Source organism: Salmo salar, chromosome 25 (assembly GCF_965601325.2).
Source record: "Salmo salar chromosome 25, fSalSal1, whole genome shotgun sequence".
Taxonomy (NCBI): Eukaryota; Metazoa; Chordata; class Actinopteri; order Salmoniformes; family Salmonidae; genus Salmo; species Salmo salar.
This window is the reverse complement of record NC_138315.1, coordinates 38,387,125-38,400,053: the sequence shown is the minus strand read 5'-3', so window position 1 is coordinate 38,400,053 and position 12,929 is coordinate 38,387,125. Positions and strand designations below refer to the sequence as shown.

Sequence of the window (12,929 nt, the reverse complement as noted above, 5' to 3'; positions counted from 1 at the left end):
TGTGTGACAAAGCCCAGACACACAGAGACAAGGAAGGATTAATCTAAGGGTTCTCGATCAAATCAAAATCAAATGTTATTTGTCACATGCGCTGAATACAACAAGTGTAGACCTTACAGTGAAATGCTTACTAAAAAGCCCTTTTAACTCTATTTTCTTAAAACGGCATTGTTGGTTAAAAAAATCTTTACTAAATAAAGTAAAAAAAATGAAAAATAGCCAAATAAAATTACAATAATGAGCCTATACACAGGGGGTACCGGTAACGAGTCAATGTGAAGGGATCCAGGTTAGTTGAGGGGGGTCAATGCAAATAGTCCAGGTGGCCATTTGATTAAATATTCAGTAGTCTTATGGCTTGGCGGAATAAGCTGTTAAGGAGCCTTTTGGACATAGACTTGGTGCTTCGGTACCACTTGCTGTGTGGTAGCAAAGAAAACAGGAGTCTTTGCCAATTTTTTGGGCCTTCCTCTGACACCGCCTAGTATATAGGTCCCAATATGTAGGTCTAACGCACTACCCTCTGTAGCGCCTTACAGTCGGATGCCGAGCAGTTGCCATACCAGGCGGTGATGCAACCAGTCAGGATGCTCTCGATGGTGCAGCTGTATAACTTCTTGAGGATCTGGGGACCAATTAAACATATTTTCAGTCTCCTGAAGGGGAAAAGGTGTTGTCATGCCCTCTTCACGACCTAATTGGTGTGTTTGGACCATGATAGTTTGTTGGTGATGTGGACACACACACACATCACACACTGTTCCTGACACTCTCACTGTAATGCACACACACTGTTAGAATTGTGCAACACAAACAGAGAGATAAGAAAGTGCTCTGCACAGAATGGTACAAAGCTCTAGAACTACAACAGCAGTGCACAAGTTATGTCTAGTGTGTATATGTGCATGTGTGTGTGTCTGTTCAGAGGTGAGTTAACAGCACAACCCATCATTAAGGCTGTGATACCATCCGATTGAGCTTGTAGATAAGGCGACTTTTAAAGGCAAAATTACCGCGTTCGCAGGAGATTGCATTCAAGGTAACAATGCCGATGTCGGCTCAATTGGAAATTCCCTTTAAATGTCAAGCGTACAGTGCATTCGGAAAGTATTCAGACCACTTGACTTTTTCCACAGTTTGTTACGTTACAGCTTTATTCTAAACTGGATTAAATCGTTTTTTTTCTCATCAATCTACACACAATACCCCATAAGGTCAAAGCAGATTAATAATAACAAATAAAATAAAAATACATTTACATAAGTATTCAGACCCTTTACTCAGTACTTTGTTGAAGCACCTTTGGCAGCGATTACAGCCTCAAGTTTTCTTGGGTATGATGCTACAAGATTGGCACACCTGTATTTGGCAAGTTTCTCCCATTCTTCTCTGCAGATTCTCTCAAGCTCTGTCAGGTTGGATGGGGAGCTTGCTGCACAGCTATTTTCAGGTCTCTCTAGAGATGTTCGATCGGGTTCAAGTCTGGGCTCTGGCTGGGCCACTCAAGGACATTCAGAGACTTGTCCCGAAGACAATCCTGCATTGTCTTGGCTGTGTGCTTAGGGTTGTTGTCCTGTTGGAAGGTGAACCTTCGCCCCCAGTCTGAGGTCCTGAGCGCTCTGGAGCGGGTTTTCATCAACAATCTCTCTGTACTTTGCTCCGTTCATCTTTGCCTCAATCCTGACTAGTCTCCCAGTCCCTGACACTGAAAAACATCCCCATGATGCTGCATTCTTCACCGTAGGGATGGTGCAAGGTTTCCCCCAGACGTGACGCTTGGCATTCAGGCCAAATAGTTCCATATTGGTTTCATCAGACAAGAGAATCTTGTTTCTCATGGTCTGAGAGTCTTTAGGTGCCTTTCGGCTAACTCCAAGAGGGCTGTCATGTGCCTTCTACTGAGGAGTGGCTTCCGTTTGGCCACTCTACCATAAAGGCCCAATTTGTGGAGTGCTGCAGAGATGGTTGTCTTTTGGGAAGGTTATCCAATCTCCACAGAGGAACTCTAGAGCTCTGTCAGAGTGACCATCAGGTTCTTGGTCACCTCCCTGACCAAAGCCCTTCTGCCCCGATTGCTCAGTTTGGCCGGGCAACCAGCTCTAGGAAGAGTCTTGGTGGTTCAAAACTTCTTCCATTTAAGAATGATAGAGGCCACTGGTACCCTTCCCCAGATCTGTGCCTCGACACAATCCTGTCTGAGCTCTACAGACAATTCCTTTGACCTCACGGCTTGGTTTTTGCTCTGTCAACAGTGGGACCTTATGTAGACAGGTGTGTGCCTTTCCAAATGATGTCCAATCAATTAAATTGACCACAGGTGGACTCCAATCAAGTTGTCAAATCATCTCAAGGATGATCAATGGAAACAGGATGCATCTGAGCTCAATTTTGAGTCTCATAGCAAAGGGTCTGAATACTTATGTAAATAAGGTATGTGATGGAAAATGTTGGTGCTTTTTTATTCATACATTTCTGTGTTCTCCGTTTGTGCTTTTCTATAAACCAATGTGTGTTCATGCAAGTGACTGATTGAACGAATCCTCACTATCAGTGTCTGCAATTTGGCAGTACACCCAGACCCTTGTTTTGGGAAAGGGATATCTCAGTTTCAAGGTCTCAGCTTAGAGAGAAGCCCTGTGAGGTATTGGTCTGTCACATGCATGACCCAGTATTGGTCTGTCACATGCATGACCCAGTATTGGTCTGTCACATGCATGACCCAGTATTGGTCTGTCACATGCATGACCCAGTATTGGTCTGTCACATGCATGACCCAGTATTGGTCGGTCATTGAATGAAGCAAACGTTAATGATTAATTAATTATGAATAAGCTAAATCATGCAAATATGACTTGTCTGCAGTATATAGAAGAACTAAAACAGGACTGTCCCGTTAGAGCTCCTGACAGACGTTCACTAAGTTTGTTGGAACCTCTCCAGTACGCTGACAATAATTCATTTAACATTGAGTGTCATGGTGTTTCCACAACAGGTTTTTCTGTTTTTGATTTTGTATAAATTTGCCAACATTTCCAACAACCTGTTTTCACTTCGTCATTATGGGGTAGTGTGTGTAGATTGTTGAGGACATTTTTTATTTAATCCATTTTAGAGCGAGGCTGTAACGCTACAAAATGTGGAAAAAGTCAAGGGGTCTGAATACTTTCCAAAGGCACTGTAGCACAGTTTTGTATTGAATCCCGGCCTAAGCCTCCCTGTCCTTCCATCTGCCCTCTACCGAAACTATCCAGTAAGTTCCTTCTCTATTCACCTCCTCATCTCTCACTACGCCACATCTTTACCTTCTCTCTGTTAGTCACACACACACACACACACGCGATTCACACACACACACACACGATGCTCACACAGAGCTGAACTTCAGAATTAAAACACACACATTGATTTATTATCCTTGTGAGGACCAAACAATTGATTCCCATTCAAAATCCTATTTTCCCTAAACCTAACCCTTAACCTAAGCTTAACTCCTAACCCTAATTGTAACCCTAACTCCTATGCCTAAAATAGCCCTGTACCTTGTAGGGACTGGCGAAATGTCACCACGTGTCTGAATGTTCCTTATTTTACTATCCTTATAAGGACTTCTGGTCCTCACAAGGATAGTAAAACCAAAAATGTAGTAACACACACACAGCTATATGTAGAGGTAAATGCCAGCCAGCTGTATTACACTCCATGTTACAGCAGATCACTTCCCTCACGTCTCCCTGTAACTGAATTCACTCCATATATCTCCCACTCACTGACAGAAGGAGAGCAGCAGGAGACACCACTTACAGATGCCAGTCACTGTAATAGATGTAAAATAGTTATTTCTCCAGTAAGGAAGAGGTGGAAGGATGAAAAGGAAGAGAGAGTAGAGGAGGAGTAAAGGGAAAAGAGACTGAGAAGAGAAACATCTTTAATATGACTCACATGAGACCCCTAATCACGCAGACACATACACACACACTGTTACCTAGGCAACTCTTAGTCATGGGGGCACAATGTTACTGTAAAACAATCTATTGTGATCTCAACTAAGATGGGCCCTTAGTGACATTGTCATATCTGAAAGTTTGGACACCAGCAGCAGCTCAGAACCTGCCCTCTAACTTTTAACGCCTGGTACCTGTGTGTTCTGTGGTGGAGTAGGCCAGGGAGAAGCCCCGCCCACTTTGGTGGGTCCCACTCATAAACTGGACGGTGACCTGGTTCCCACTGGACAGGATGAGATCAGGAACATTCAGGCCCAGACCACAGAACTTCACTAGAGGAGGAGAGGGTCAGTTCAATAGCATAGAACTCGCTAGTTCCATAATCCTACCTTGGCGTTACAACTTCATCTTGTACTCTGAACAAGATGTTATTATCTACATTCATACAGTGGTACAGACAGTGTTATTCTATTGATATGTCTGTCATATACTGACACTGTCATATAGTGATTGCTATTGATTATGCACAGTATATTTCATACCCCTCCCCCTTCCTGATGATCTCCCTCCCTCCTTCCCCATTTCCCTCTCTCACCTATCTGGGTCCTACGCGGTCCTATACCATCGTAGATCCTGAGGTAGTTGACCTGACAGTTGTTATCCTCTATGTCCAGGTCAGCGAAGCGGAAGTGGAGCCTCCGGCCCTGCGGCACGCTGATCTCCCACTCACACACCGTGTGGTTAGGGTACGTACCAGGGTAACCCAGAGACGACAGGCTCCCACTGCAGGGGCCCAAAACACTGAGGCCACAGCCATCGCCTGCAGGGACACACATACACACAATGAGTGACGGCTGGACACATATACATACATCAAAGGAGGCTGGTGAGGGGAAGACGGCTCAAAGATGATGGCTGAAATGGAATGATATCAAGCAACTAAGTGTTGTATGTGTTTGATACCATTCCATTAACTCTGTTCCAGGCATTAGTATGAGCAGTCCTCCCAAATTAAGGTTATACCAGCCGCCTGTGACATAGTTGAAGTCGGAAGTTTACATACACTTAGGTTGGAGTCATTAAAACTCATTTTTTCAACCACTCCACAAATTTCTTGTTAACAAACTATAGTTTTGGCAAGTCGGTTAGGACATCTACTTTGTGCATGACAAGTAATTATTCCAACAATTGTTTACAGACCGATTATTTCACTGTATCACAATTCCAATGGGTCAGAAGTTTACATACACTAAGTTGACTGTGCTTTTAAACAGCTTGTAAAATTCCAGAAAATGATGTCATGGCTTTAGAAGCTTCTGATAGGCTAATTGACATAATTTGAGTCAATTGGAGGTGTACCTGTGGATGTATTTCAAGGCCTACCTTCAAACTCAGTGCCTCTTTGCTTGACATCATGGGAAAATCAAAAGAAATGCTGACCTCAGTAAAAAAAATTGTAGACCTCCACAAGTCTGGTTCATCCTTCATAGCAATTTCCAAACGCCTGAAGGTACCACGTTCATCTGTACAAACAATAGTACACAACTATAAACACCATGTGACCACACAGATGTCATAGCGCTCTGGAAGGAGACGCGTTCTGTCTCCTAGAGATGAACGTACTTTGGTGCGAAAAGTGCAAATCAATCCAAGAACAACAGCAAAGGACCTTGTGAAGATGCTGGAGGAAACAGGTACAAAAGTATCTATATCCACAGTAAAACGAGTCCCATATCGACATAACCTGAAAGGCCGCTAAGCAAGGAAGAAGCCACTGCTCCAAAAAAAGCCAGACTACGCTTTGCAACTGCACATGGGGACAAAGATCGTACTTTTTGGAGAAACGTCCTCTGGTCTGATGAAACAAAAACAAAACTGTTTTTCCATAATGACTATCGTTATGTTTGGAGGAAAAAGGGGGATGCTTGCAAGCCAGAGAACACCATCACAACCATGAAGCACGGGGTGGCAGCATCATGTTGTGGGGGTGCTTTGCTGCAGGAGGGACTGGTGCACTTCACAAAATAGATGGCATCATGAGGCAGGAAAATTATGTGGGCATATTGAAGCAACATCTCAAGACATCAGTCAGGAAGTTAAAGCTTGGTCGCAAATGGGTCTTCCAAATGGACATTGACCCCAAGCATACTTCCAAAGTTGTGGCAAAATGGCTTAAGGACAACAAAGTCAAGGTATTGGAGTGGCCATCACAAAGCCCTGACCTCAATCCCATAGAAAAATTGTGGGAAGAACTGAAAAAGCATATGCGAGCAAGAAGGCCTACAAACCTGACTCAGTTACACCAGCTCTGTCAGGAGGAATGGGCCAAAATTCACCCAACTTATTGTGAGAAGCTTTTGGAAGGCTACCCGAAATGTTTGACCCAAGTAAAACAATTTAAAGGCAATGCTACCAAATACTAATTGAGTGTATGTAAACTACTGACCCACTGGGAATGTGATGAAAGAAATAAAAGCTGAAAGAAATAATTCTCTCTACTATTATTCTGACATTTCACATTCTTAAAATAAAGTGGTGATCCTAACTGATCTAAGACAGGGACTTTTTACTATTATTAAATGTCAGGAATTGTGAAAAACTGAGTTTAAAGGTATTTGGCTAAGGTGTAGGTAAACTTTTGACTTCAACTGTACATGTATCTATCAACACATAATGGGTGAATGTAGCCAATATTCACATAAGGGTTGTGTTACACAAATACTGTACACACACATTATGGGTAACTGTAGAACTGGAGATATCAGTGGGATAGACGTAGACACTTTCAGACTTTGAACAGCGGACAGGAGAGGATGAGGGGTTAGGATTTCACCATCACTGTTTAGTTATCTGGATACCAACAGAGTTCTGCGGACAAATCTACTGCAGCTGACTTTGGCCAACCGGAACCCTGTTCTTTGGCTTTACCTTTAACCCTGTCGTATATTGTACGGGACAGAGAATTTGTCCGAAATCCCAATCCCTTCACCAGGTAGGTGTTGCCATATGGCATACACTTCCTTTAATCCATTTAAAGTCAAGCTGGAGTCTGCCACATTTTGCTACAATGTACAGATCTGCAACCATTGAGAGGTTAGGAGCTATACTGGAACAGGCTAGGGTTAATGAGCTATAGGGGAACAGGCTAGGGGTTAATGAGCTATAGGGGAACAGGCTAGGGGTTAATGAGCTATAGGGGAACAGGCTAGGGGTTAATGAGCTATAGGGGAACAGGCTAGGGGTTAATGAGCTATAGGGGAACAGGCTAGGGGTTAATGAGCTATAGGGGAACAGGCTAGGGGTTAATGAGCTATAGGGGAACAGGCTAGGGGTTAATGAGCTATAGGGGAACAGGCTAGGGGTTAATGAGCTATAGGGGAACAGGCTAGGGGTTAATGAGCTATAGGGGAACAGGCGAGGGGTTGGGAGCTATAGGGGAACAGGCGAGGGGTTGGGAGCTATAGGGGAACAGGCTAGGGTTAATGAGCTATAGGGGAACAGGCTAGGGTTAATGAGCTATAGGGGAACAGGCTAGGGGTTGGGAGCTATAGGGGAACAGGCTAGGGTTAAGGAGCTATAGGGGAACAGGCTAGGGGTTGGGAGCTATAGGGGAACAGGCTAGGGGTTGGGAGCTATAGGGGAACAGGCTAGGGGTTAGGAGCTATAGGGGAACAGGCTAGGGGTTGGGAGCTATATGGGAACAGGCTAGGGGTTTGGAGCTATAGGGGAACAGGCTAGGGGTTAGTATCTATAGGGGAACAGGCTAGGGTTAAGGAGCTATAGGGGAACAGGCTAGGGTTAAGGAGCTATAGGGGAACAGGCTAGGGGTTAGGAGCTATAGGGGAACAGGCTAGGGGTTAGGAGCTATAGGGGAACAGGCTAGGGGTAATGAGCTATAGAGGAACAGGCTAGGGTTAATGAGCTATAGGGGAACAGGCTAGGGTTAATGAGCTATAGGGGAACAGGCTAGGGGTTAGGAGCTATAGGGGAACAGACTAGGGGTTGGGAGCTATAGGGGTACAGGCTAGGGGTTAGGAGCTATAGGGGAATAGGCTAGGGTTAATGAGCTATAGGGGAACAGGCTAGGGGTTGGGAGCTATAGGGGAACAGGCTAGGGGTTGGGAGCTATAGGGGAACAGGCTAGGGTTAATGAGCTATAGGGGAACAGGCTAAGGTTAATGAGCTATAGAGGAACAGGCTAGGGTTAAGGAGCTATAGGGGAACAGGCTAGGGTTAATGAGCTATAGGGGAACAGGCTAGGGTTAAGGAGCTATAGGGGAACAGGCTAGGGTTAAGGAGCTATAGGGGAACAGGCTAGGGTTAAGGAGCTATAGGGGAACAGGCTAGGGGTTGGGAGCTATAGGGGAACAGGCTAGGGGTTAGGAGCTATAGGGGAACAGGCTAGGGTTAATGAGCTATAGGGGAACAGGCTAGGGTTAATGAGCTATAGGGGAACAGGTTAGGGTTAGGAGCTATAGGGGAACAGGCTAGGGTTAATGAGCTATAGGGGAACAGGCTAGGGTTAAATGAGCTATAGGGGAACAGGCTAGGGTTAATGAGCTATAGGGGAACAGGCTAGGGTTAATGAGCTATAGGGGAACAGGCTAGGGTTAAGGAGCTATAGGGGAACAGGTTAGGAGTTAGGAGCTATAGGGGAACAGGCTAGGGTTAAATGAGCTATAGGGGAACAGGCTAGGGTTAAATGAGCTATAGGGGAACAGGCTAGGGTTAATGAGCTATAGGGGAACAGGCTAGGGTTAATGAGCTATAGGGGAACAGGCTAGGGTTAAGGAGCTATAGGGGAACAGGTTAGGGGTTAGGAGCTATAGGGGAACAGGCTAGGGTTAAATGAGCTATAGGGGAACAGGCTAGGGTTAAGGAGCTATAGGGGAACAGGCTAGAGGTTATGAGCTATAGGGGAACAGGCTAGAGGTTATGAGCTATAGGGGAACAGGCTAGGGGTTAATGAGCTATAGAGGAACAGGCTAGGGTTAAGGAGCTATAGGGGAACAGGCTAGGGTTAATGAGCTATAGGGGAACAGGCTAGGGTTAAGGAGCTATAGGGGAACAGGCTAGGGTTAAGGAGCTATAGGGGAACAGGCTAGGGTTAAGGAGCTATAGGGGAACAGGCTAGGGGTTGGGAGCTATAGGGGAACAGGCTAGGGTTAATGAGCTATAGGGGAACAGGCTAGGGTTAATGAGCTATCGGGGAACAGGCTAGGGTTAATGAGCTATAGGGGAACAGGCTAGGGTTAATGAGCTATAGAGGAACAGGCTAGGGTTAATGAGCTATAGGGGAACAGGCTAGGGTTAATGAGCTATAGGGAAACAGGCTAGGGTTAATGAGCTATAGGGGAACAGGCTAGGGGTTGGGAGCTATAGGGGAACAGGCTAGGGTTAATGAGCTATAGGGGAACAGGCTAGGCTTAATGAGCTATAGGGGAACAGGCTAGGGTTAATGAGCTTAGGGGAACAGGCTAGGGTTAATGAGCTATAGGGGAACAGGCTAGGGTTAATGAGCTATAGGGGAACAGGCTAGGGGTAATGAGCTATAGGGGAACAGGCTAGGGGTTGGGAGCTATAGGGGAACAGGCTAGGGTTAATGAGCTATAGGGGAACAGGTTAGGGTTAGGAGCTATAGGGGAACAGGCTAGGGGTTAGGAGCTATAGGGGAACAGGCTAGGGTTAATGAGCTATAGGGGAACAGGTTAGGGTTAGGAGCTATAGGGGAACAGGCTAGGGTTAATGAGCTATAGGGGAACAGGCTAGGGTTAAATGAGCTATAGGGGAACAGGCTAGGGTTAATGAGCTATAGGGGAACAGGCTAGGGTTAATGAGCTATAGGGGAACAGGCTAGGGCTAAGGAGCTATAGGGGAACAGGTTAGGGGTTAGGAGCTATAGGGGAACAGGCTAGGGTTAAATGAGCTATAGGGGAACAGGCTAGGGTTAAGGAGCTATAGGGGAACAGGCTAGAGGTTATGAGCTATAGGGGAACAGGCTAGAGGTTATGAGCTATAGGGGAACAGGCTAGGTGTTAGGAGCTATAGGGGAACAGGCTAGGGGTTAATGAGCTATAGGGGAACAGGCTAGGGGTTAATGAGCTATAGGGGAACAGGCTAGGGGTTAATGAGCTATAGGGGAACAGGCTAGAGGTTATGAGCTATAGGGGAACAGGCTAGAGGTTATGAGCTATAGGGGAACAGGCTAGGGGTTAATGAGCTATAGGGGAACAGGTTAGGGGTTGGGAGCTATATGGGAACAGGCTAGGAGCTATAGGGGAACAGGCTAGTGTTAATGAGCTATAGGGGAACGGCTAGGGTTAAGGAGCTATAGGGGAACAGGCTTGGGTTAATGAGCTATAGGGGAACGGCTAGGGTTAAGGAGCTATAGGGGAACAGGCTGGGTTTAAATGAGCTATAGGGGAACAGGCTAGAGTTAATGAGCTATATGGGAACAGGCTAGGTGTTAGGAGCTATAGGGGAACAGGCTAGGTGTTAGGAGCTATAGGGGAACAGGTTATGGGTTGGGAGCTATGGGGGAACAGGCTAGGGTTAAATGAGCTATAGGGGAACGGGCTAGGGTTAAATGAGCTATAGGGGAACAGGCTAGAGGTTAGGAGCTATTGGGGAACAGGCTAGGTGTTAGGAGCTATAGGGGAACAGGCTAGGGTTAAATGATCTATAGGGGAACAGGCTAGGGGTTAGGAGCTATAGGGGAACAGGCTAGGGTTAATGAGCTATAGAGGAACAGGCTCGGGGTTAGGAGCTATAGGGGAACAGGCTAGGTGTTAGGAGCTATAGGGGAACAGGCTAGGTGTTAGGAGCTATAGGGGAACAGGCTAGGAGCTATATGGGAACAGGCTAGGAGCTATAGGGGAATGGGCTATGGCTTTTTCTGTTGACCAGCGATAACAGTGGACAGTCATACATTATGGCGGCCTGGCTGGTGTTATGTAACATCACTGACACTGGCTGGACATTAGCCAGATGAACTGGACAAAAACACAGTGGCCTCCCCATCCCGCTGGACTTCGAGAGAAGCAGCTTTCGGATCAGTTTACACCAACACTAACCAAACACTGTGCTCAACCACCAACGTTTCCAAACCCCTTTCCAACCGTTCAAGTGTCAGTTGGAGAAGTGCAATACGTTTCTAAACCACGTGCACATTAACCTAGTTCGCGGGATTAAGACGATTTGTTAACTCGTTACTCCCTGTAATGCCACGATAAATTGATATGAGGATGTTTACCCCTCTCTACTACGTCAACCCCTCGGCAAAATTCTACCAAATTGTAATATAGCTGTCTCTTTCATTACCTGATATCCTGCCCACGAATGACTAGTGTTTATTTTGCGGTCTACCCTTTATATATAGGCTGTGGGCTACACTTCAATAACCCATTTCAATGACTAACAAACTACTTGGACTAAAGAGGAACTTTTCCAGTCTGTGATTCTGGCTACATATTTGGGATAGGGGAGAGAACGAGCCATGTAAGGTAGGCCATCTGGCGATACAGTGTCTGCTTTGCTCCCCTTGCTGAGGACAACAAAATAATCTCTGCCGCTTGACTATCGACCACTGCGTCATAACCACGTATAGCTAGCAGCACACTATATGTATCGAGTTTGTAACACTTTTATTACACTTGGTTACATTGAGTGGCACCGACCGACACCAACCTTGCTGCGCTCGACTGCTTCTGGCGGTGAGGATGATGACAGTCGACAAGAAGAAAAGCCTGGTCCCTGTCGGTCCCCTGCCCACCATTACCGCTCTGCCCATAGCAGCCTGCAGTCTGAATGCATAATGCACGCTTTTACACCGGTGAACTCCAAGTTTAGTCCACACAAGCAGTTTAAAACGCCGCTTCCCAAAACCTCCGTCTTCCGTCAAATTAACCCTTGCTTCCTTCCGCGCTCTGAAACCGCCGACACTCTCAACTCTCTGAAATCACTGCGCGGTCGCGTTTAGCTTCGTTTCCAACTGAATCTGAAGAAACATTATCCAATCGGCTGTGGAACGACTTCCTCCACTTCCGCCCCTCCTCCCACATTGCAATAGGAATCCCCTAGTCCACCAAGTGGTGTGATGGAATAAAAAATATTACACCGTGACTTTCCCCTGCGCTCCTGTGAGCAGCCTGTAACGAGTTTTCCCCGTTGGACATGGTAGGCAGGGCCGGCTCTAGCATTTTGGGGGCCCTAAGCAATATTTGTTTTCCCTCCACCTCGAGGAAAATAACATTTTGTGGCCCCCTCTTTAGCGCTGAGATAACATTTTAAGTTAATTTCCTGCAATTCTACACATTTTTCCATGTATGTACACAGCAAAATGGCCAGTGTTCTTTTCAATGTAACATGTGTTGATTCAGGATTTAAATTCACTCTGAGTGAAATTAACACTGTGGTGTAAAGTAACCCCAGTATTAACCAGAAATGTTTTACACTGCAGAGTCAGATCAAAACCACACCCATCTTATATTTTCCAGCATGCTATTTTTTATTTATTTAAGTCACAGTTCTCAATTGCTTAGACAATTCCTGGAACAACTCACCATTCTCTCAAATATTCACACACACAATTTTAAAAAACACACCCAACGGTACAAACAGCTAACTTCTGGGTCCCAAATCAAACTTTGCCCTCAGACAACACAAGCTGTCAAAACAAACAGTCATGAAGTTACACACTGAAGGGATTAATTCAAAACACTGCTACCAAAATGTTTAGAATAGGATTTCAGATAAATAACTTGGAATTTTGTAAAATCACAGCACTGACTATCCAGATAACCCTTTCAGGAACACCCTGACGTGAGAAATTCAAAACAGTACTGTAATAAATACCTTACATAAGTGGATAAGGGAATACTACTGTATATGCTGTTTTGGTCAAAAACCTGACCTTTGAAACGTCACACTGACAAATCAAATCAAATGTATTTATATAGCCCTTCTTACATCAGCTGATATCTCAAAGTG

The 12,929-nt window shown here is 45.4% G+C and overlaps 1 protein-coding gene across 1 annotated transcript in view; it reads right to left on the bottom strand.

Annotated features, from left to right (window-relative positions):
- The window catches only part of LOC106586701 (discoidin, CUB and LCCL domain-containing protein 2), a 41,593-nt gene extending 29,530 nt beyond the window's left edge, over nucleotides 1–12,063 (bottom strand). Inside the window, exons 1-3 of the mRNA XM_014174247.2 lie at nucleotides 11,628–12,063; nucleotides 4,537–4,761; nucleotides 4,136–4,273 (exon numbers count right to left, since the gene is read on the bottom strand). Of these exons, the coding sequence (XP_014029722.1) occupies nucleotides 4,136–4,273; nucleotides 4,537–4,761; nucleotides 11,628–11,730 (466 nt within the window). The 5' untranslated portion in view covers nucleotides 11,731–12,063. The remainder of the gene's footprint in view (nucleotides 1–4,135; nucleotides 4,274–4,536; nucleotides 4,762–11,627) is intronic.
- Between the last annotated feature and the right edge of the window lie 866 nt (nucleotides 12,064–12,929).